The sequence below is a fragment of the Lampetra planeri genome, chromosome 23 (assembly GCF_965212315.1).
Source record: "Lampetra planeri chromosome 23, kcLamPlan1.2.h2, whole genome shotgun sequence".
Classification (NCBI taxonomy): Eukaryota; Metazoa; Chordata; class Hyperoartia; order Petromyzontiformes; family Petromyzontidae; genus Lampetra; species Lampetra planeri.
Window position 1 is genome coordinate 8,590,408 of NC_136129.1, and position 25,234 is coordinate 8,615,641.

General features: G+C 56.2%; 1 protein-coding gene and 1 non-coding gene across 3 annotated transcripts; both read right to left on the bottom strand.

Moving 5' to 3' along the window:
- Window positions 1-1,430: 1,430 nt before the first annotated feature.
- Window positions 1,431-22,532, bottom strand: POLR3E (RNA polymerase III subunit E). 2 transcript variants are annotated; one of them, XM_078605136.1, is made up of 22 exons: window positions 22,180-22,532; window positions 19,616-19,976; window positions 19,176-19,226; window positions 18,492-18,569; window positions 17,900-18,024; window positions 17,027-17,109; window positions 16,493-16,600; window positions 14,714-14,760; window positions 14,047-14,166; window positions 13,764-13,846; window positions 13,541-13,585; window positions 13,309-13,400; window positions 12,753-12,873; window positions 11,819-11,900; window positions 11,134-11,193; window positions 10,529-10,686; window positions 9,725-9,792; window positions 9,377-9,564; window positions 8,493-8,789; window positions 7,474-7,551; window positions 6,953-7,078; window positions 1,431-4,091 (listed from the first exon to the last, which is right to left on the bottom strand). In XM_078605136.1, the coding sequence occupies exons 2-22, from the start codon at window positions 19,658-19,660 to the stop codon at window positions 4,035-4,037; spliced, it is 2,112 nt and encodes a 703-aa protein (XP_078461262.1). In that variant the 5' UTR covers window positions 19,661-19,976; window positions 22,180-22,532; the 3' UTR covers window positions 1,431-4,034. The 2 variants fall into 2 exon arrangements, with proteins under 2 accessions (XP_078461262.1, XP_078461263.1); XM_078605137.1 differs by lacking the exon at window positions 22,180-22,532 and adding an exon at window positions 21,775-22,072.
- On the bottom strand, window positions 22,468-22,549 carry TRNAL-AAG (transfer RNA leucine (anticodon AAG)). The gene has a single exon. It is a non-coding gene; the product is annotated as a tRNA-Leu (tRNA).
- Between the last annotated feature and the right edge of the window lie 2,685 nt (window positions 22,550-25,234).

Consider the following 25,234-nt stretch of genomic DNA (forward strand, 5'->3'; position numbering starts at 1 on the left):
TTATGGACGGCCCCTAACGAGATAACGTTATTCCGTCAGCCTACGTACGCTTGTTTCAGCAAGCAAAGTCTGGATCGGCTCCGACTCTCTGGGTGTCATCAGCAGTCAGGCTTGTTATACAACTGTCACCGGCGTTGAGAAGGGCGTTCCATGTACACACGATGGGGCCTCCGTTATTTTGTAGCTCATCGGTGTCACCTTGTAATTCAAGTTCTAGAGCCTAAACCCATCGTCATCATCATCAGCCGTGGTCAATCAACTGCTGGTTTAAGGCCTTCCCAAGCCACCGCCGCCTCGAGCAGCCCAAATATAACTCGATAGACGCGCGGTGATGTTGATTCGAAATGTGCAGGGAAAAACCGGAGGACCCGGAGAAAAATCTACGCGACCACGGGGAGAGAGAGAGACACGCAAACTCCACATATACAGCAGCAGCAGCAGCGTCAGTTTTAGGTATCGAACCCACGGCTTCCTGCATACCAGGCGAGGTAGTTAACATCTCCTAGCCACCGTGGCACCTTGATATAGCGCCGCGCCTTGACCAATTCTCCATAAAGCGCCTTGACTAAGGCGCTTTACGGAGAATCAAGATCGGTAGGTATGAATGTAATGGTGGTGATGAGGTGGACATAATACACGAGAGGCGGCAATTGGGCGAATCTGTGATGCGTGAATTTGGTAAAAGCTCAAATTGATGAGACTAAATGATGATGAATGGATTGGATGGATGGGGAATGAATGATAGCCGTGGAGATTATGAAGACGGAGGAGGAACGGTAGACGTGGTTACGAAGGGGTCGTGGGGTGAGCTAAGGGGGGAAATAAAAGGTGAGTATTGAGCGAGGAGCAGAAACGAGTTAGCGAAGATCGCTGCTTATGCATGGCGACACCAGCAGACAAAGATCCCCCGTGTAGCCTTAACAGACTGTAGGGGCAAGTGCTGTTAGCGAGCACTTATGAAGGCCAGAACGGTACACGAGGGGGTGGGTGGCCAGCACCACGCCCTACCGCCTTTGTCTCCCCAGTGGCGATGTTTACACATTGCACCAGGTACTCATTTGAGGCTGAGTCGACCTAGGGGAGGCCCAGGATCGGTTCAGATAATCATCACTGGTGTTGGCCGTGAGCGGGAATCGAACCCGTGCCGCCGGGTTCACAGCGCAGCGGGAATCGAACCCGTGCCGCCGGGTTCACAGCGCAGCGCGCTAACCGCTGCACCACCGCTCCCCACGCTGCCGACGGCTCCACCACCACCACCAGTCATTGTGGTGTGTGGTGGGGTAAGGCGTGGGGCAACTCCCCATCTCGTCCAAGGCGTCTGGGCCACTGCCTGTGCGGTCTGCAAAAGTAGGCCAAGTATCTTCGAGATGATCTTTTGGAGCTCCCTCTTGCAGAGGGCCCCTTTGCAAGCAGTGGCGTGACAAGAGGAATTGCAGGGGCTGCGCCTTTTAATGTTTACTTTCGACACAATGCACATGTCCGTTGTACTGCACGGAGCTTCCGATATCTTTCGTCTCGACAACTTCAGCAAATCCATTCAACTCGAATCTTTAAATAAAGGGATGATAAAAACGAGACCTCCGGTCAATTATAATTTCAAATACAGCAGCAGCAGCATTGTTTGCCAAAACAGTCATTATATTTGACATTGCGATTCCATTTCATTACAAATTGCGCAACTGGAATTTTAATTGACCTCGGTTCTGGTAATAACACGTCGGTCCTTGCTCTGCGACATCGAGGATGGGGGGGGGGGAGAAAAAAATAAAACATCACATACGTTCGTCATCGGTCTACGGTATTTTATATTATTCCTCTTTGGGCAGTGCTGTTGACAAATGTGAATGGGTTTGTTTTTGCCGTTTGTTCCTGTTCATTACTCCCAATGCAGCTATCGCAATAGAACATTCTTTTGTTGAATTCTTGTCAACAATTCAGCGTTCAAATGAAGCGTGTTCACCGCTGTAAAAAGTTTCGATTTTGTACTTCTACACCGGAGACTAAACCCCGCTTTCAAGTGTTGCCGGTGACCGTTATCTGCACCGAAACGCAATCTTTAAAATATGGCATTAAACGTAATCCCCCCCCGCCCCCAGCCCAGCGCGGCTCAGGAGGCACCAGGTTGTTTTTTTCCACTGCAAGACCAGTGGAAAAAGACCAGTGCCATGCTGCCGACCGTCAGTAAACGAACCCCTGATCCTGGTCCGACTGGGCTACCCGTCACATTCACAATTACTACAAGGCCAGAATTTCACGGTATTGTTCTGGCTCGGCTTGGCAAGAAGCCAGTGGAAAAAAAAAACACCTGTACCATGATGGCCCCAACTCTGGTGCAGCTCAGATGTGCCAGTAGCAATGGGATACGCAAGCGTTAAAAACCCACTGAGTGTCAACAAACACTGCACAGACTCCTCCAGCCAGTGTCGTTCCCTGGCATCACATGCAGGCTCCGTCGTCGGTAGAAATTCACGACGGGTATTTATTTGTTTTAACGCACATCAATGTTTATCGCAATCGGGTTTGGCATTACGACCGACAGGCAGCAAACGTAACCTGCAATTCATGAAGTGTAAGACCGCAGCAGCATCTCATTACAAAACTCAGCGCAGTGCGTGCCTCAACCTGTGTCCTCGACAGAAAATCCGCGTGCACAACCCGGACCACCCACCCCACCCGCCCACCCACCCACCCACGTCACTTGACTGCCGGACTTGAGAGCCAATCCACGCCGTGAACGAAACGATTCCGTTACCATACCGTGTCAAGCCATACGGATTACCCCGTATTCTTGTACAGGGAAGTTGGGTTTTTTTCTACCTACGTGACTTTACCGAAAGAACCAAAGAGTATGGATTCCTGCAGTCTCGAAAGCTTCAAATTTAGATTCAAATCAAGAGGGAAGTTGAGCTTTGAGGTCCATACGGCGTACAGCCATTTCAATACGGGCAATTGTTTGTTTGTTTGCGTTTCTCCCTTGTGATGGGAGTTTGTAGGATGAACGTTGAGGTTGATAAGGGTACGGGGGTGACCAATAAGGTCTGAATTGGTCCGTAATAAGGTGGGGCACTGATAAGGGCTTGACAGGTTTGCGTTACCGTTTTGCAGCCCGATCCACACGATGAAAATACTTGGACATAACCAACAGATGTACAGTATATGCACAGCTCGCGTAACCTTCTCACATCAATCACAGAGGTGAGGAGAAGCGGGGGGGGGGGGGCGGCGGGAGGGCAAAAAAGAAACGTGAAACTTAAGCCGGAGAGAGAAAAAAAACACATCAGTCGTAAACTTCGGAGAAAAAAAAAAATTGATCGCCTTCTTTTCTTGGCCCAGCAGAGGGCCGCGTGATTTGAGTCTCCAGGGCTGCCGTTCCGTGGCAGCGCGAGACTTTGCGGTGGAAGCGGAGGCAGCGGAGGCAGCGAGGTTGCCCCGTAGTAAGGGGGGAGGGGGGGGGGCAGCACTTGAAACTGCTTGTGTGGGGGGGGGGGCGGCAGCAAGGCCGCCGAGAAGACCCCGGCTGTCCTGCCCTCCCGCCCCCCCCACCTTGGCATCTCTCTGCCCTCTCAGCCGTCGGCCTCGAAGGTCGCCTCATTTCCTCTCGTCTAGAAAGGAAGGTGACGGCGGGGATGACGATGGCCGTTGGGAATCCAGGGAGGCCATGTGGTAAGGTTGGCACCTGTCCTGGATTTGCCAGAATCGTTCTTTTTTATTTTTGATGTGGCCGTCCAGGCAAATCTGTAAGTCTTCCCGGGTCCGTAAAGGTCACAGCGCATTTTTGTTGACTGTGCAACAACAATAATAATAACAACACAGCCATCGAGACAGTGCATACGCATGCAGTTCTCCACTATTCCAGTCTTGTGAAATATTCTTCTCTTCAACCAGGACATGTCCAAGTGGCAACCTGACCACGGAGCCTTGGGCTGAGGCCAATCCCCGGGTTTCACGGCCACACCACTTCACTCACCTGCACTCCTCACCCACGCTCCTCCCCCCCCCCGCCCCCTCCTCGCACCCCGAGGCGACGGCTGCTGTCACGACGGAGTCGTTCCCTTCAGGTACCACATCCCATTGCGGCTCACGCAGCACTCCTGCACACGGCGGGGAACGGGGAATTGCAGCGGTGAGGACACGCACAGGGACGAACGTCACGGTGGTGGTGGTGGAGGAGTAGGAGACACTGGTGGTGGCGGTGGTGGTGGTGGTGGAGTAGGAGACACTGGTGGTGGTGGTGTAGGAGACACTGGTGGTGGTGGTGGTGGAGTAGGAGACACTGGTGGTGGTGGTGGTGGTGGAGTAGGAGACACTGGTGGTGGTGGTGGTGGTGGAGTAGGAGACACTGGTGGTGGTGGTGGAGTAGGAGACACTGGTGGTGGTGGTGGTGGTGGTGTAGGAGACACTGGTGGTGGTGGTGGTGGAGTAGGAGACACTGGTGGTGGTGGTGGTGGAGTAGGAGACACTGGTGGTGGTGGTGGTGGTGGAGTAGGAGACACTGGTGGTGGTGGTGGTGGTGTAGGAGACACTGGTGGTGGTGGTGGAGTAGGAGACACTGGTGGTGGTGGTGGTGGTGGTGGAGTAGGAGACACTGGTGGTGGTGGTGGTGGAGTAGGAGACACTGGTGGTGGTGGTGGTGGTGGAGTAGGAGACATTGGTGGTGGTGGTGGAGTAGGAGACACTGGTGGTGGTGGTGGTGGTGGTGGAGTAGGAGACACTGGTGGTGGTGGTGGAGTAGGAGACACTGGTGGTGGTGGTGGTGGAGTAGGAGACACTGGTGGTGGTGGTGGTGGAGTAGGAGACACTGGTGGTGGTGGTGGAGTAGGAGACACTGGTGGTGGTGGTGGTGGTGGAGTAGGAGACACTGGTGGTGGTGGTGGTGGTGGAGTAGGAGACACTGGTGGTGGTGGTGGTGGTGGAGTAGGAGACACTGGTGGTGGTGGTGGTGGTGGAGTAGGAGACACTGGTGGTGGTGGTGGTGGAGGAGTAGGAGACACTGGTGGTGGTGGTGGTGGTGGAGTAGGAGACACTGGTGGTGGCGGTGGTGGAGGCGTAGGAGACACTGGTGGTGGCGGTGGTGATGGTGGTGGAGTAGGAGACACTGGTGGTGGTGGTGGTGGTGGAGGAGTAGGAGACACTGGTGGTGGTGGTGGTGGAGTAGGAGACACTGGTGGTGGTGGTGGTGGAGTAGGAGACACTGGTGGTGGTGGTGGTGGTGGAGTAGGAGACACTGGTGGTGGTGGTGGTGGTGGAGTAGGAGACACTGGTGGTGGTGGTGGTGGTGGAGGAGTAGGAGACACTGGTGGTGGTGGTGGTGGTGGAGTAGGAGACACTGGTGGTGGTGGTGGTGGTGGTGGAGTAGGAGACACTGGTGGTGGTGGTGGTGGTGGAGTAGGAGACACTGGTGGTGGTGGTGGTGGTGGAGGAGTAGGAGACACTGGTGGTGGTGGTGGTGGTGGAGTAGGAGACACTGGTGGTGGTGGTGGTGGTGGTGGTGGAGTAGGAGACACTGGTGGTGGTGGTGGTGGTGGAGTAGGAGACACTGGTGGTGGCGGTGGTGGTGGAGGAGTAGGAGACACTGGTGGTGGTGGTGGTGGAGTAGGAGACACTGGTGGTGGTGGTGGTGGAGTAGGAGACACTGGTGGTGGTGGTGGAGTAGGAGACACTGGTGGTGGCGGGTGGTGGTGGTGGAGGAGACACTGGTGGTGGTGGTGGAGTAGGAGACACTGGTGGTGGTGGTGGTGGTGGAGTAGGAGACACTGGTGGTGGTGGTGGTGGTGGAGGAGTAGGAGACACTGGTGGTGGTGGTGGTGGTGGAGTAGGAGACACTGGTGGTGGTGGTGGAGTAGGAGACACTGGTGGTGGTGGTGGTGGTGGAGTAGGAGACACTGGTGGTGGTGGTGGAGTAGGAGACACTGGTGGTGGCGGTGGTGGTGGTGGAGGAGACACTGGTGGTGGTGGTGGAGTAGGAGACACTGGTGGTGGTGGTGGTGGTGGTGGAGTAGGAGACACTGGTGGTGGTGGTGGTGGTGGAGTAGGAGACACTGGTGGTGGTGGTGGTGGAGTAGGAGACACTGGTGGTGGTGGTGGAGTAGGAGACACTGGTGGTGGTGGTGGAGTAGGAGACACTGGTGGTGGCGGTGGTGGTGGTGGAGTAGGAGACACTGGTGGTGGTGGTGGTGGTGGAGTAGGAGACACTGGTGGTGGTGGTGGTGGTGGTGGTGGTGGAGTAGGAGACACTGGTGGTGGCGGTGGTGGTGGTGGTGGTGGAGGAGTAGGAGACACTGGTGGTGGTGGTGGTGGTGGTGGTGGAGGAGTAGGAGACACTGGTGGTGGTGGTGGTGGTGGTGGTGGAGGAGTAGGAGACACTGGTGGTGGTGGTGGTGGTGGAGTAGGAGACACTGGTGGTGGCGGTGGTGGTGGTGGAGTAGGAGACACTGGTGGTGGTGGTGGTGGAGGAGTAGGAGACACTGGTGGTGGTGGTGGTGGAGTAGGAGACACTGGTGGTGGCGGTGGTGGAGTAGGAGACACTGGTGGTGGTGGTGGTGGAGGAGTAGGAGACACTGGTGGTGGTGGTGGTGGTGGTGGTGGTGGAGGAGTAGGAGACACTGGTGGTGGCGGTGGTGGTGGTGGTGGTGGAGTAGGAGACACTGGTGGTGGCGGTGGTGGAGTAGGAGACACTGGTGGTGGTGGTGGTGGTGGTGGAGTAGGAGACACTGGTGGTGGCGGTGGTGGTGGTGGTGGAGTAGGAGACACTGGTGGTGGCGGTGGTGGTGGTGGAGGAGTAGGAGACACTGGTGGTGGCGGTGGTGGAGTAGGAGACACTGGTGGTGGTGGTGGAGTAGGAGACACTGGTGGTGGTGGTGGAGTAGGAGACACTGGTGGTGGTGGTGGTGGTGGAGGAGTAGGAGACACTGGTGGTGGCGGTGGTGGTGGTGGTGGTGGTGGTGTGAGCGACCTTCAGCAGCTTGTCAAGCGTCGGTTTGTCCGGCTCGGGTCCTCCGGCGAGTGCGAGCCGCGACTGGATGGCCGGGCGCTTCAGCCGGTAGTTCTCATTGAACATCTCCAGGAGAACCTGCCGGGGCTGCACAGCGAGGAGGCGCCAGTCAGGAAGGACACTCCACCCCCCGATCACCACCATCAACCACCATCACCACCACCAACCACGCGGAGCGAGCCGAGACGTAACCCACCCGCCGGGATGCACCCTACGCCTTCACCGCGCAACAAGTACCGGCGCGGACACGAAACTCACCGCGGATTGACACAATCTCGGCCGGATATATCCACGTTCGCCCGGTGAATGGGGGGGTGGGCGGGGTGAATGGGAGGGTTGGGTGGGGGGGGGGGCGGTGAATGAGGGGGTGGGTTTTGGAGGTGGTGAGTGGGGGGGGTGGGTGGGGGGGGTGGTGAATAAGGGTTTGGGTGGGAGGGGGCGGTGAATGGGGGGCTGGGTAAGGGGCAGTGATTCGAACGAACCTTCTCGTGAGCGTCCCCCACGCTCCAGTTTGCGAACACCTTGTCGTTGTTGGCGTCCGAGAGGAACTGCGGCGGAATCTGGCGGCGGCAGGGAGTGCGACGGTGACGTGAAGCGCCAGCGGCAAAAGCAATCCGGTGCGGTTGGTGTTCCGGAAGGGATCGATAGGTACCGTGAGTCACGGTCTGACCGTTGAAACCACAGTATCGAGCCGGGTTCGCGTCCCCGCAGTGGGGCACGATGTTCGCGAATCCCGTCTGATGGGATTCCGAGCCTCTGGTTCTTTACGACAGAACGAGAGATCTTTGCATTTGGTAACAAAGATCCCCCCCCCCCCCATTTAGCCTTGCAGATTATCGAGGCAAGTGCCATTACAGTGAGAAACCATTAGGGCTGTACGCACGCATGCGCATGCAGTCGTACCCGCGCGCAAACACGCACGGGTCACACACATGGAGTCACACACAGGCACGCAGTTACAGAGACAAAGATCCCCCGTATTAGCCTCAACAGACCTTTGGGGCAAGTGCTGTTAGCGAGCACCTTTATGAAGGCCGGCACGGTACACCAGTCAGTGGGTGGCCAGCACCACGCCGGACCGCCTTTGTCTGCCCAGTGGCGAGGTTTACACATCGCACCGGGTACTCATTTTAGGCTGACCTGACCTAGGGGAGGCCCAGGAGCGGTTCAGATAATCGTCACCGGTGTTGGCCGTGAGCGGGAATCGAACTCGGGTCGCCGGGTTCGTTGCGCAGCGCGCAAAGACAAAAAAAATTACAAAGATCACCGTACAGCCTTAACAGACTGCAGGGGGCGAGTGTTGTTAGACGCACGCGCGCAGTCACGCGCGCAGTCACGCGCGCAGTCACGCGCGCAGTCACACGCGCGCAGTCACACGCGCGCAGTCACACGCGCGCAGTCACACGCGCACAGTTACGCGCGCAGTCACGCTTGCAGTCACACACACGCAGTCACGCGCGCAGTCACGCTCGCAGTCACACACACGCAGTCACGCGCGCACCTGCACGTGTATCTGCCGGCCGCCGCTCTGCAGCGCCGCCTCCTGCAGCATGAGCGGGGAGATGCCGGCGCCGAGCACGTGGCCCGGGGCCAGCGCCGCCAGGTGGCGGTCGAGCAGCCGGCGCAGCTCGCGCAGCGGCAGCACCGTGTGCTCGGCGAGGCGCGCTCGCACAAACGCCAGGAGCTCGCGCCGCTGGGTCTCGGCTCCCGCCGCCGCCGCCTCCGACTCCCCCGGGGCGCCGTGCTCTCCGTTGGCGAGCGCCGGCGCTCCGTTGGAGCTGTCCACGTCCATCGGTTCCTGCGCCCGGAGGGAGGGGAGGGGGGGGAGGGACGGAATCGCGGCGTCGCGGTTAGAGCTGGGTTCGATAACCGTGGTGCTATTTTTTGTTTTCTATGTTATTGCTCTTGGCAACTTGGTTGATCCAAGTCAAGCTCACAAATAAGACTCGTGCCGGTCTCTTGAGTTCCCGGTTGGTTACAGGTCGACGTCATTCGCCAGAGGAGGCCCATTGTGAGCCGGCGTCATTGTCCAAATTTGAAAATGTACCCCCAAATTTGCTCAATCGAATGATGCATTGCAATCGACGGCCCCTCCTGCAAATACTTGGCACGTGACTCAGCGAAACTTATTCTCTAAACAATCATATTATTATTAATCATAACGATAAAATGCAAGGCGGTAAAGGTAAAGACTCGAGGAACGGAATGTGTCGGAGAGGACGTCCTCCTGTGAGATGGAGCGATTAATTCAGGTCAAGCGCACACGCTCGATGGATTATAACATGACGGGACTGTGAGAGATGGTGGTTGTGGCGGCAGCAGCGGCCTGAGAAGGACTTCATCCAGCAGCGGATCGGCAAAAAACGCAGTCGCGTGAAATCTCACCGTATCCTCGGCATCGCTGGCGCGCTCCTCCTTGATGCGCACGCCGCCGCTCTCCTGCACGGCATTGTGGGTCTGCCTCGTGGGATTCTGGGAATGCCGCTGTTTGTAGGTCTGTTCCAGATCCTCCTTGTGTTCCATGATCTTTGACCTGGCCAGCCTGAGCCGCTCCTCCCCCGTCACCACGGCACCTGCAGTGCGTCCGTACGTACGTACATACGTAATTACATGCATACGTAAGTACGTACGCACGTTCGTTCATTTGCTCATTTGTGACCGACTACGGAATACATTCCATCGACGATGAGAGCAAAAATACAGAGAGGCGCGATTATTTGTCACGGAGCGTACCCAGTGGCGGTGCCTCTGGCTTCTTGGGCAGCATGTCCTCCTTCTTCAGACCGTACGCCTTCTCCAGCCTGGCGGTCACACACAAAGATCCCCCACGTAGCCTTAACAGACTGTTAGGGCAAGTGCTGTTAGCGAGCACCTATGAAGGCCGGCACGGCACATGGTGGAGGGGGGGGGTGGCCACGCCCGGTGATCTTTACACACCGCACCAGGTACTCATTTGAGGCTGAGTCGACCTCGGGGAAGCCCAGGACCGGTTCAAATAATCGTCACCGGTGTTGGCCGTGAGCGGGAATCGAACTCGGGATGCCGGGTTCGTAACACGGCGCGCTAACCACAGCACTACCGCTACACACAAACGCAGGAGCGCACGTCACGCGCACGTCACGCGCACGTCACGCGCACGGCCGATACTCAACTCGCACGAGATCGGCAGTGGCGATTCGGGCTGCGTAACGGGCGATGCCGACGACCGGTTTGTCGGTGGTCGACGGGCAACGTCATTTAACATTTGCCGTTACCAGATCCGGTCGTTACAAAATTCCGTTGTCGATTTCCACCGTGCGTCGTCGGCGGCGGTAGTAGTAGTAGCAAGCAGCAGCGCGTTACAAGCCGAAATCATCACCGTTCATGATTTCCTTCGAAACACTGAACCCTTATCCCGTCCGCCCGCTGCTCACAACACGGCGTTCATTGGCAACGGGATTGTTTGGGGGGGTGGGTGGGGGTGGAGGTGGATGGGTGGATGGGTGGACGGGTGGGTGGCGGCGTGGTTCGGTAGTGGCGGCGGCGTTGGAAGCTCACCGCGCCTGGACGCCCGCCCACAGCATGGTCTGCCGCTGCACCACGTCGGCGTGCCTCCGCACAAAGTCGTCGTCGCGCGGCTGCATGAACTCCCAGCCCAGGCCGATGCGCGACACGGCCACCTGCTGGAAGATCTCGCGCACGTCGTCGGGGGGCAGCTGCGTGCAGCGGAGGAGAGGGTGGGGGGTGGGGGGTTAAGACCGCAGAAACACACGCGTTCACGCAGATCCCGCACGCGTGCTGGCACGCTCTGGTGTAGACGCTCGCACACAGGCACGTGCACGTGTGGGCTGTGGCTGGCGGCGGTTGGTGGTGGCGGTTGGTGGTGGCGGTTGGTGGTGGCAGTTGGTGGTGGCGGTTGGTGGTGGCAGTTGGTGGTGGCGGAGTGTGGTGGCGGAGTTGTTAGTGGCAGTGGTGGTTGAGTTGATGGTGGTGGGTGGGATGTCGTTGACTGTGATTGTGGGTGACGGGTGGCGGTGGGTGGTGGTGGTCGGACGACAAAGGTGGTGGATGGTGATGGTTGAGCAGCCGGCGCAGCTCGAGCAGCGTTGACGCGTGCGTGACGTGTGCGTTGACGTGCGCGTGTTGCATGCGTCGCACCCCACCTTGACGATTCCGGCGACGTCCTTGCGCAGGAGCATCCTCTCCTGCGTGAACCTCCACATCTGCCGGGCGGCCGCACGTACGCACACACACACGCACACACACGCACACACACGCACACACACCTCAGGGTTACTTAACGGTTTCGAGTTGATTTTGCTCAACCAGGCGAGACCTCAAGGAGACCGGGATTCGTCTCATGTGTAAGAGGGTGGCCTGGCTCAACGAAACGACAACGGAGAAGGAATATGTAAAAAAAAAAGTAGGGTCGGGTTTAAAGTCCAAACACCACGACACAAGTTCCGCTCCCAGCCATGCCAGACATGAGCGGTGAGCGACAACTGAACCAGTCCTGGGTCTCCCCCTATCCATCCGCTGCCCGGCGGACAACCCGCTGCCCGTACTACGACTACACCCGCTACCTCCTGTGTCTGCACCCGACACCGTTGGGACGCGGCCGTTCGTATCGATCCTCAAGCCCGGCGATCAACAACGCACGCGTCGGCGGGCGGTCGGGCGCGCCCCGCGAGAATCGATCATTTTCGCCAACCGGCGCGGCGCCAGAGAGGTTAATTCCGCTCAAGAACGACCCCCGCCGCGGCCGCCGCCGCGGTGCCCCGGCGCGGAACGGCGAAAGGGCCGCGGGGCGCAAACGGGAAGCGGCGTCACGCGGCTCGGGAGACTCACGACGAAGTCTCGGGCACGGCAAAGCAGCTCGCCGGGGATCCCGCTGTGAGGGCTCAGCGAGTCCTTGGGGTAGAGCACCTCGCTGTGGGGGGGGGGGGAGTGGGGGGGGTTCAAGTTCATTTATTAGGTATAGCCCTGTGAGCCATTCGGCTCTTGAATCGGGTGCAACCGCAACAAACAAAAAACTAAAACATGAACAAAAAACATCTTAACGTGAATATGTGACTGAGTGCAAACAGAAAATCCAAGAAAATATTGCAGAAAAAAACACCGTACACCAATGCTGTGTGCAAAAATCCCAGTGGGATGCAAGTCAAACAACCAATGGTGGGGGGGGGGAAGGGGGGGTGCACACAAGGGATCAACGGCCATCAAAATAGAACTCAAGAATCTTGATTTGAAGCTTTCGTGATTGCAGGAATCCATACTCTTTGGTTGTTTCGGTAAAATCACGTGGGTAGAAAAATAAAATAAAATAGATCACGATGTTTCGGACGCTTGTGTTGCGCCCGCAACGTCGTGATCTATTTTATTTTATACCTACGTGACTTTACCGAAAGAACCAAAGAGTAAAGAACTCAAGAAGTCGGGCGGCTCGGAAGTCGGAGCGAGGAGCCGGCACCCTCCAAGATCCTGGGTTTGAATCCGGGACTCAGCCGCGTCCCTCCACCCCCCCCCCCCCCCATGGTTAGATGGAGCTCTCGAGCGGAGCCAGTTGATTCTCTTTGGCTCCTCCAGACCGTGGGCCGCAGTGCAGTCGCACCGTCTGTGCACTCGATAGCCATCGGGTCCTGGATTAACCCATGGGCCCCTCTGTGTAACTCCACGCATCTGCACGTGAGTCGATGGGTCTATACGCATGTTCATGGCTCTGTGTGCAAGTCCGTGCGTCTGCGTGCGATGGGATGTGGGGGCAGGCTGGTAGCGCACCCACCTCTTGACGACCCAGCAGCCCTGCACCAGCAGGGCCACCTGCTGCACGCTGCGCAGCACAGACACCGAGTCGAGCCCGGGGCTCAGCAGCGACATCAGCTGCGAGAACTGAAGCACTTTCACTGCAACGCGCGGACGGGGGCACGCGCACGCACACACAGCCTTCACTGAGCACCTATGAAGGCCAGAATGGTACACGAGGGGGTGGGTGACCAGCACCACGCCTGACCGCCTTTGTCTCCCCAGTGGCGATGTTCACACACCGCACCAGGTACTCATTTGAGGCTGAGTCGAACTCGGGGAGGCCCAGGACCGGTTCAGATTATCGTCACTGGTGTTGGCCGTGAGCGGGAATTGAACCCGGGTCGCCGGGTTCATAAGGCAGCGCGCTAACCGCTGCACTACCGCTCCCCACACACACCCACACACACGTATACAAACACACACGCAAACACGCACACAGACGCGCACACACGCACAAACGGCCAGACGGACATACACACAGACACACACGCACACACACGCACACACAAGCACACCCCCCTCAAGGTGCTCACCGTTCTTCATGAGCGTCTTCACCTGGTCTCCGAGCGGCAACGTGCGCAGCTGAGCCATGGACATGACGTTGCTGGGCGCCACCGTCACCTTGCTGTGAACACAGTGGCAGCGCCGCGCCCGCGTCAATGCCGCGTGCGTGCGTGCGTGCTGGTGGTGGCGGGGGGTGGGGACTGGCGGGCATCGGATAAACAGGTGCAGGATCACGGGTGGGCGAGTGCGGAGCACACTCACATTGTCTCCTCTTTCGCGGGAGGCATCAGCATGGAGAGGTACTCCCTGCGAACGAAGCGCACGGGGGACGATGGATGGGTTAAGATCACGGAGGCTTCGTCTCACGAGGAGGGTGAGTCTCGTTTACAAGAGTGACCCGGGTCCCCCGAAACGAACGCTCTCTGAGCGCGAGAGCGAGCCGACGCGTTAACGAGCGGAGCGGGGTTGCTAGGGGCTCGCTCACTTGGGCGTCTTCATGAGCTCGCACGCCTCCATCATGCCGCTCTGCGCCAGCAGGTACTGTCGCTCGTGGTCCGCGCGCCCGTCCTGCGCGCACCACGGGAGAGACGCGCCACCTTGGCGTGCACCGCCTTGCCCTGCTGCCGGCGTCTGCGGCCGTGGGTGCGTGTGGGTGCGTGTGGGTGAGCTCGCTAACAGCACTCGCCCCAACGGTCTGTTGAGGCTATACGGGGGATCCTTGTCTTTGTGAGCGAGCGTGAGAGCCCTGAAGGGCACGGCGCTCTCACCTTGAGTCCGTGGTGGCGGAGGTTGAACCACGGCTCCTCCGCCTGCTTCTGCTGCATGTACTCGTACGACTGCATCCGCCGCTGCTTGGCGCGGTCGCTCTCCGGTCGCGCGAACCGCACCTGGTGCAACGCCGCAACCCGATTCTTAGCGATTGCTGCGCCACGCTGTGCACCACCGCGCCACGCTGTGCAACACGCTGCGTGCCATGCTGTGCACCACCGCGCCACGCTGTGCACCACCGCGCCACGCTGTGCAACACGCTGTGCAACACGCTGCATGCCACGCTGTGCACCACCACGCCACGCTGTGCACCGCCACGCTGTGCACCACCACGCCACGCTGTGCAACACGCTGTGCGCCACCATAACATCGATGGTGGCGAGCGTCGTCACGCGGCACCGAGCGACTCGCCCCGTCCCTTCCCCGTTACTACGACGACGATGATTATTGCTACGATTCGGGTATCGCGATTTGATTCAACTGTCAATTCGATTCTTCGTCTCGTTTGTATAGATTTGCTTTATTTTCCCCCCGATTGCACAATTACGTCAAATCATTTGAAAAAATGTATTCGCGAAACCCCTCTGCGACCGACCACTGTCACGCGAGCAATCCGAAATGCGCGTAAAACTCGACCCCCGAGTTAGTGATCTCGTCGGCGCTCACCGTCACTTGCTTGACATCGTCCTCGGCCTCCTCCTGCGACGAGTCGCCTGCGCGCTCCACAACACGAGCACCAATTAGGGCATGGAGGAAGGAAAGCCGCGCACACACGCGCGTGGATTCTCTAAGCGTTCCCGACGTGCGTTTGTCCTCGGGGGTGCGTTCAATCGACAGTAACTTCACGTGTTAAGCGGCATCGTGAGATCATGCCGCACGTCCCCCACCGCCACCCCTGCCTCCCGAAGGCGGGAAACCCCCCCGCAAGCCACGCCCAGCACGACACGGCTGCCAATGATGCCGATGATGTCACCAAGTCCCGCCAATCACTTCCCGTGTCGTCCGATTTGTCATCCAACCGATAATTTAATACTTAAATCTACAACGGAAAATGAACAGCGGGTGTCGTTGCAGAGAACGTTAATCACTAAATAAAAAACACACCTACCTTGTCTCTCTGCATAAAATATTACGCAACCAATGGGTCGCCACGGCCTTTACCAGCAGCACAGTAGCACTGCAGCACGGCAGCACTGCAGCACTGCAGCACGGCAGCACTGCAGCACTGCAGCACTGCAGCACTGCAGCACTGCAGCACGGCAGCACTGCAGCACGGCAGCACGGCAGCACGGCAGCACGGCAGCACGGCAGCACGGCAGCACGGCAGCACGGCAGCACGGCAGCACTGCAGCACTGCAGCACTGCAGCACGGCAGCACGGCAGCACGGCAGCACGGCAGCACGGCAGCACTGCAGCACGGCAGCACGGCAGCACGGCAGCACGGCAGCACGGCAGCACTGCAGCACGGCAGCACTGCAGCACTGCAGCACTGCAGCACTGCAGCACGGCAGCACGGCAGCACTGCAGCACGGCAGCACGGCAGCACGGCAGCACGGCAGCACGGCAGCACGGCAGCACGGCAGCACGGCAGCACGGCAGCACTGCAGCACTGCAGCACGGCAGCACGGCAGCACGGCAGCACTGCAGCACGGCAGCACGGCAGCACGGCAGCACGGCAGCACGGCAGCACGGCAGCACGGCAGCACGGCAGCACGGCAGCACGGCAGCACGGCAGCACGGCAGCACTGCAGCACTGCAGCACTGCAGCACGGCAGCACTGCAGCACTGCAGCACTGCAGCACTGCAGCACGGCAGCACGGCAGCACTGCAGCACTGCAGCACGGCAGCACTGCAGCACAGTAGCACTGCTTCGCTACAAGAAAACTCAGGGTCTGTGTTGACATCCAGCGTCTCACCAGCGGGCTCAGGCTTGCTTTCTTTCACGGGACCTTTTTTTCCAGTATCAAAGAATTAAAAATAATGAGAGGTTTTACCCTTTCTGGCAATAAAACAGTTGTGTTAAGATGTTCAAACACCAAATAGAGAACCTTTTGCAAGGAATCAAGTCTGCGTAAAGAAGGCTGTCTCTGGTGTAGGCCAATCATATTATCAGAGCATGTTTGTTTGCATGTTCACCACAAGTACTGCGAGTGGTCAATGCAGTACTTCGTTCCTTGAAAAGGGTTTCTATTTGGTGTTCGAACATCGCAACTGTTTTATTGCCAGAAAGAATAAAAACTTTTATTTCGCTTCCTGTCACCCGCGTCTTACAAGAACGGGTCCTTGCCTACAAACATCGGGGCAGCTCACCCGGAACCGGACAGCCCGGAGCAACGCGGGAAAACCGCGCGACTTTAACCGGCACGGACGGGCCTCTCTCCCCGCGAGAGAGAGAGAGAACGGTGGCGGGGGTGGCGGGGGTGAGGGGCAGGCATCCCGGCTCACCGTCTTGGGCGGCGTCCTTGTCCTTGTGCTTGGAGTCGGCCTTGTCGAGGTACGAGAAGCTGGGACGCAGCTGCAAGACGCCTTGGAGCGGCGTCACATGCAGCTCGCCTGCCGGCACACGGGGGAGAGGGGGTGGGGGGTAAAGGGGACCAGGCACGCGGGTTTAGGACACGCTGGTTTAGGACGCACGAGTTTTCGAACGCGCGGGTTTCAGAGACGCGTGCACACGCGGACACACATTCGGGCCCGCGCCGTCCTTGCCCGCGCCACGTTCACGACGTGTTGTTGCGGCTGGGGTGCATCACTCATTTTCAGAGGGGGGCCACTATCACCGATAAGACATCAGTGTGGCGGCCGTCACACATTTTAAACCACCGGGGTTTCACGACGACGTGGTGTTGTCACGTGTTGTGCATTGTCGGGGGCCGCACGTCAGGGTCCGCATTAAAGGCCAGCAGGGGCCGCCAGTGGCCGTCGGGCCTTGCGACGAAGAAGGCCGCGATAGACCACGTCCCCCCCTCCCCGTTCACGTACCCCTGCGGTAGAGGGCGATGGCGTAGCGCGACGCGCTGCCCGGCGTCTGACTGGAGCACAGCAGCTGCTTGTCCATCAGCTTCCTACGCGGCGAGCGCAAGGGAAACCCGAGTCACGGCTCACGCGGCACCGCAAAGCCCCCGGTCACTCTACTGGAGGTGAGTGGAGGCGAGCGGCGGTGAGTGAGGGTGAGTGGAGGGGAGTAACAGTTCGTTATGGTGAGTGGCGATGAGTGTGACGGTGAGTGACAGCGAGTGTGGGCAAGTGGAGGTGAGTGACGGTGAGTTACCGTGAGTGGAAGAGAGTGGAGCCGAGTGACGGTGAGTGGAGGGCGAGTGAAGGGAGAGTGGAAGTAGGTCGCGGTGAGTGACGGTCAGTGGAGGTGAGTGGAGGTGAGTGGAGGTGAGCGACGGTGAGTGGAGGTGAGTGACGGTGAGTCACGGTGAGCGACGGTGAGTGGAGGGCGAGTGAAGGGAGAGTGGAAGTGAGTCGCGGTGAGTGACGGTCAGTGGAGGTGAGTGGAGGTGAGCGACGGTGAGTGGAGGTGAGTGACGGTGAGTCACGGTGAGCGACGGTGAGTGGAGGTGAGTGACGGTGAGTGGAGGGGGAGTGGAGGGAGAGTGGAAGTGAGTCAAGGTGATCGACGATGAGTGGAGGTGAGTCACGGTGAGTGGTGAGTCACGGTGAGTGAAGGTGAGTGACGGTGAGTCACGGTGAGCGACGGTGAGTGGAGGTGAGTGGAGGTGAGTGACGGTGAGTGGAGGAAGAGTGGAAGTGAGTCAAGGTGAGCGACGATGAGTGGAGGTAAGTCACGGTGAGTGGTGAGTGACGGTGAGTCACGGTGAGTCACGGTGAGTGGAGGTGAGCGTTTACGTGGAGTAGGTGCAGGAGCCGCTGCCGTCGTCCCCGTGGGCCCCGTCCACGTTGAGTGCGATCTGCTCCCCCTTGCTGCGCGAGTAGTTGGGACTCGTCACGTTGATGCCCAGCTCCAGCTCCACCTGCAGCGTTCGTTCGGGGAAGAACGCAATCGCCAGCAAAACGATTCGTCGACGGGGCCGTTTGTTATTTTTCAGCTTGCCCAAAGGTGACGACGAGCGGATTGATGCCATCGAGGGCGTGACGATGACTACGTCTGCTGCCCACTGGAGGCCAAAGCGCGCGACCGACTGCGACGAGGCGATGCCAAGGAGTTTGAAAACGACGACACGGATTCAGGTGACCCGGTCACGTGATCGGAGGCTGCGGTGCGCTCCCTGCGTTGCGATGTAAGGACGTTCGCTCGTTCGTTCACACGCACACACACACGAAGGGCGTCCGGCCACAGGCAGGCTAGTGTCCAAGGCAGGTACCGCCCCAAACCACCAAGCCTCTCTTCCCTGCACCATGCCCCCGTGGCCAGATGAGGGTCTCTCCGTGCCCTGCCCCGCCACCCCCACCACCACCACCCTCTATCCTCGACGCTCACCTTATGCAGCTTGGGCTTGATGCGCGTGGCGAGGTGTGGCGTGCCCTCGTACGTCATGCCCGCGGGCCGCACCGGGTACTGCCAAACGAGACGCGACGGCCGACTCAAGAGCCGCACGCAACCCAAGGAAGAAGACGTGCGTGCATGCGTGCGTATTCCGCAACGCTCTCCAACGTGCTCATTTGTCCCCGGAATGTGTTTAATAACGCGATGATAACGCGACCTTCCGAGCGTGGGGCACGCGACGTCACACGGCGCGCGATGTCGTGAGGTGACGTCACGTGTAGTGATGTCATGGTGATGGCACCACACGCGTGGCGTGCGACGTCATCGCCATGGCCGAAAAGTCTATTTTATTTAGCGCTGGTTTTTACCGCCAAATGTCCGGCAACCGTTTGATCAATGTGGCCAGTTTTTCTACAGGGCATGTCCTCGAACAGCAACAGAAATTTATAATATTGTTTATTACGGGATCAACTTGACGAGAGTTATTGCCCCCCGCGCCCCCCGTGTTACAGGCAGGCAGACGGACATAACTCGTGTAATTAACGCTGCTTTTAACTTTAGTTGGCAAGCGTCGTACCATACTTCACCCGGCTGATCAGTGCGAGTTGGTGAAAAGCTGGAATTTTCCGGTGACTTCGATATACCACCCCCCACCCCAGGGTCAGGTTTGCCAACTACCTGGAAGAGGTAGAGCTTGTCAGCGAGTCCCTTCGCCAGGTACACGTCGATCTGTCACACGCACAACAGCATCCAACAAGGCCATTGCCGTTACACTCGAATACATCACGCACATCGGTGTCACAAGACGCTACTCCACAGGTGTCAGGCGAAGACACCGAGTGTACAGGCAGCAGACATACAGGCAGTAGGTGTACAGTCAGCAGACAAGCTGCAAGCAAATGTACAGGCACCAGGCCGTACACGCACAAGGATTACGGCGAGCAGACAACACAGACAGCGGGTGTAGAAACGTGATGCACAGAGGCGTCGAGTATGCAGGCACCGTGTCTACTACACGCTCGGTACCTGCTGCCTGTACGCCAGCTGCATGTACGCCTGCCTGTACGTGCACGCGAGCCTCTGGTGTGTGAGCAGCGCCGTGCGTCCTCGCTCCTCACCTCCTCGACGATAGGGTCGTCCTCGTCGTCTGTGGCGGTCGCCATGGTGATGCAGTCTGCCGCTCCCCTTGCTCCCGTGTCAAAACGGACGCGCGTCACACTGTCGTTCCCCCGTCACACCAGCCGCATTTCACCACCGTCCACCCGTCACACCGCCCAAATGCCACACCGTCCAAACGTCATACCAGCCACCCGTCACGCCACCCACTCATCACAGCGTCCACCCGTCACAGGGTCCGTGTCACAGCATCCACGTGGGCGTTGGCGGGACACCACTTCTGGCACCGGGTGGACGATGCTGGCACACCCTCACCGCTGTACCCTCACCAGAGGTCCTCACCGCCGTCACGAGTCTTCACCCCTGTGCACGCGATGACGTACAGATTCACCGATTAAGGGTTAAGGATGGTGGATATTACTGTATTGAAGATTCCTAACAAGGATGAAACTGCTATGATACAGATGTCTCATTGCCATGCTCATTTATTAAATTAAATCTCCACAATTTCGAATCGAAGGCACGGCCATGTCAGTGACATACAAGGCGTGATGGGAGAACTGATCTTCCAGTCACAATTGTGCCTTTTGCGTATATCATCCATCACTCTTCAGATTCGGTGCTGGTGTACGCGTTACGGAGTTGGGTTAAGGAACTGGTGGTTACCGACGGGTGTTTGACGCAAGCGCTAGGGTTCAAGATAAGTCGTTGGCATTCGGATAAGTTGTTAACGTCCAGGCTTTGGGCAAGACTCCACTTCAATCTGTACTACCAGATTAACGATTACGACCTCGGACTTCGAGAAAACGACGATACAGGTGATCCCCTGCATCGTCTTTAACAGACAGTCGGGACAAGTGCTGTTAGCGACACGTCACACGTAGGATGTAGGTGGCCAACACCACGCCCGGCTGCCTTTGACTCCCCAGTGCTGATGTTTAGACACTGCACTAGGTACTACTTCGTTCATTTAAGGCAAGACCGGCTCATATATTCGCCACAGTTTATTGGTCGTGAATGAGAATCGAACTCTGGTCGCCGGGTTCAATCGATGGGTGCTATCGGGCATCGCTTGGAAGACAGGGAACATCCATTCGGTGGCCGCATAGCTATTATTCAGAAGCAACCTGGCCATAAATGATATCTCAACAAAGTGGCTTATCATGTGCAAATTAATAGCAGCCAAATAATCTAAACCCGGAGAAAAATCCACACAAACCACGGTGAGAAAATTCTAACTCCAAATACACAGCAGGCATCAGGTCGGGATTGAACCCACGACCTCCCGTATACCAGGCGAGGAAGTTAACATCTCCTAGCCACCGTGATGATGATGAGAGAGAGACACGCAAACTCCAAATATACAGCAGCAGGCGTCAGGGTCGGGATTGAACCCACGACCTCCTGTATACCAGGCGAGGAAGTTAACATCTGCTAGCCAACACAGCTGATGCCACGTCAGGGTTAAGGTTCAAGGCTAGAGCAAGGCTGGAGCTGGGATCCTGGTGTGATGTGGGGCTAGTGTGTGTGTGGGGACAACTGTTGCAGGAAACGTGAGCACGTGCACACTGTGAACTCAAATGTACAATCTGTAAAGAGAAAACACGGATTGCAAAATAATAATAATGATAGCAACAATGCAGGCTGACGTCTCATCCGGAACAGAATAAGACTCAATGCGATGTTCTTGTCTGGTTAAATATAGAGGGACAGATTAAACAGAGAGAAAAACAAATCTCAATTGGATGTCCGCCTGATGATGCTGGTCGCAATTACCGGCGAAACGTCGTACTCGAATTGAAATGCTCTACAACACACAAGCGATGTGTTGGAGAGCGAGTAACGAATGTGGCACGTTTTGTGTCGGTGACCAACCCTTACTGATTGGCCGTGTCGGGTGGTGGAGGGCTTTTTTATATATACGCGATCTAAACAAAAAAAAACATTATAGATTAAATCTTGACTTAAAGCTTTCGTGACTGCAGCAATTCATATTATTTGGGTATTTCGGTAAAAACACATAGATAGATCAAATATAATTATTATAATATTACTAGATTATTATGTTTATTTGTTTTTATCTCCGTGGCTTTACAGAAAGAACATTTATTATGGATATTGGCGGGGAAAGTCCTAACGACTTGCGAGTTAAACAACTCACGTGGTTAAACTCAGCTGGTCAGTCACAAGAAGCGAATCTCAGCGTGTCCCCACGTCGTTACAAAACAAATCACCGTCAATTACTCAAAACAAGCGCACACCAACACGCACGTACAACGCGTTAGCATTGGCGCTACGTTTTAAAGATGTAAACCAAAGCGTAACGAATGGTGACTGCGAGGCCGGCCAGGCCGGGGGCGTCGCCCGGTCCTGCCCGGAGCCTCCCGCTTCCACCGGTAGCACATCCAGGTGAGCGCGAGGCTTCGCCGCGGCCTAAGTCTCGGCGACGCGAGGCGTTGTCGCGCTAAGGCGGTTAAATTCGTAAACGAAACTTCAACAATAAACGCGGCAAGCGTCGACGGCGGCGCTTCTGTTCAAAAGCTAAGCGCCAGGAAGGGAAACTTACTCTGTGCGGGGTTTGCATTGAACCATGTGAGGGGGCAGCAGCAGCAGCGGCGGCGGCGGCGGATCGCGGCCTCCATGTGACACCGCGTGGCTAAACGCGACCACGCCGCAATTAAAACACAAATAATCTTATGCGCGTGTATATAATAACAGCAATGAAAATAAAAAAAACCACCAGCACGATTGTTAATGTATTTTTTGTTGTTGGTACAAATGTAGCTGTAATCATCCCAAAGAATATATATGATACAAAAGTGAATATAAATTTTGTTTAAAAAAATATTCCAGTTGGCAGCGGTGGGATTTGAACCCACGCCTCCGAAGAGACTGGAGCCTTAATCCAGCGCCTTAGACCGCTCGGCCACGCTACCACATGGAGAGACCCTGCGCCCGCTGCCACTTTAAGTTCTCACCGCGGATGGGCCCACGTGGCACGACCACGTACCACGACCACGTGCCAATTGTGGACATCAATGAACCTCCTTCATTCATAGACGTTTTATGTACAGGGTGCTTCAAAAAAATATGTTAACACTTGTACGGGACTATCGTTTTTAATGAAAAAACAACGGATAATACACTGTAACATAATAACAAATGTCTGTTAATAGCTTCTTAAAGTCGTGTTCGTCATCATTGTCAACAATGTGCCTGGAATCTTCACCAGGTGGTCTCAGAGCCCAGGAGGCACATTTATTGTGGCCTCGTTGCAAATTCTCAGAAGTGTTAAACATTTTTTTGAAGCACCCTGCACATTATGGATGATATTGGTCGCGAAATCCTCCGTGTTAAACTGTATATTTGGAGTTTGCGTCTCTCTATCTCCCCGTGATCGTGTGGATTTTTCTTCGGGTCTTCCAGTTTTTCCCCCTCCACATTTAGAATCACGCGTTTGGGCTACTGTAGTTGGCAGCGATAAATGTCCACACGATAAACAACTTTGTCGGGCTCTCATCTGTGGCCAAGTCGCTTCTTTAAAAAAACAAAAACAGCTAGATAACTCGGTGGGCCTCACCTGGTTCATAGGTTTGAGTATTATTTGAAGTGTGGGAGGAAGCCGAGGAACCCGGAGGAAGACCACGCAGAACCGGTGCCGGATTATAACCTCGTAGCAAAAGTATCTGCTGCATATGCTACAGGCTACGCACTTAATCCGGCGCTGCGCAGAACGGAGGCGGGAAGAATTCAAACTCCACGCAGAAAGGCGGCCGAGTCGGGAATCGAACCCATGTCTCTCTCTGTATGGAACGCGCAGTTAAACAACCGCGCCACCCTGAAGCGGTCTAAAACGTTACCGATGTGGAGTTTGCGTGACTTTCTCTCTCTCCCCGTGGTCCACGTTAAGAATCAGCGTCACGAGTTCAGAGCGTTTGGCTGCTGTACATTTCTACAGGACGATAAGCCCACTTGGTTGAGTCATCATTTGTGATATAGCCAGGTCGTCGCTTCTGAAAAAGAGCTATCATAACTCAGTGGGTGGGGCCTTACCTGGTAAAAATTAGAGTAAAAAATAGAAATTAAGTTTTAACTGAGATAAGAAAAATGTAATGTTGCATCTTTACTGGGGTCGCTGTTGATTTCCGCAAAGTGGAACTCATTTTATATTTATGATCAGAATCATGATCGAGGCTACCAAATCGATGCGGTGATGTTTTTGTATCAAAAGTCACGGCCAAAGTGCGCGGTGAATACGCGCAGAGAGCCCTGCGCAAACTCCGCGCTTTTCTATGAAAACAATTACAGGCAGTCCCCGACTTACGACGGAGATGCGTTACGACGACCCCATCGTAAGTCGAAAATCTCGTAAGTCGGGGACTACCTGTACTTACTTTCCCTGCGTGTCTTCTCTGTGTATGTATCTCTGCTACCTTGTACCTCGTGTCTGTCTTCATTCTAGATTTAAAGTTTTCGTGACTGCAAGGATCTTTGGTTATTTCGGTAAAGTCATGTAGGTGAAAATAAAAAGAATTAAAAATAGAAATAACTCAATTAAATCACGACGTTTCGGAAGCAACACAAGCTTCCGTCATCAGGTGGGACAACCACAGCAAGAAACAAAATTACTGTAGAGTATGGATCGTTGTCCTCTGTTCACGTTGGTGTGCTCAGCCCAGAAGATGAACACAAAATTTAGCAGTCTTTTGAAATACGTCGTCGACCAGGTTAGTGTCTGTGTTGTTGGCCTACTGGTTTTCATCGTGTTATGTTTCTAATGTTTGTTGCGTTCGCGTCTCCCATCTTATTGTTATATTTGCCTCCGTGCAGTTTGCCGTTCTCTGTGTGCGATGTCCCTCTGTGTGTTCCCTCGCTGTGTTTTGCCCAATTTCCACCTGATGATGAGCGCTTGTGTTGCGTTCGAAACGTCGTGAGTTATTTTCATTTTATTTCTACAATTCCATCGCTCCATCTCCACCGTCCGGGTCAATAACGTTCTCGGTCTCCCTCTGTGGACGCGTTCCTTGCCCGCCACTCCGTGATGGTGCTTCACCATCGGGTGATACGAACCCTTTCTGCCTCGCGCTGACCTCAAGCGCCCCACCCCTAACCGAAGGGTGATCGAACAATGCCATGAACCTGCTGCGGTTACGTTCTCTATATCTGTGAAAACTACTGGACATGTGGAACAAATACAGCGCTTTATAGCTCATCAGATTCCTCCAGGATAAATGTTCCGATTCTGAAATACACGCGGTCCCCCACCACTAAATGTTTATTAAAACGTCATCATTGAAAGAACCTGTGACCAAAATCACTCGGAATGCCCCCGCCCACTTCCTCAAGACCTCGGAAGGTCAGCAGGCGTCGAGCCTACCTACCTTCTCGTATGGGCGACCACCGTGTACACCGGTCGTATGGGGGTAGCAGTGCAACATATCCGTTGTTCTGCACTCCAACCTTCACTCACTAGCGTGGTGAAGTGTGGACAACATCCCCCACCGTGTGAAAGTGCTCGTCACGGGCTCTGGGATATGCTGCGTTAATGTTTTTGTTTAAAAAAAATTGCAATCGCACACAAGAATCATTCTGTGCAGAGCAGAGACGTTGGGAGTCGTTCG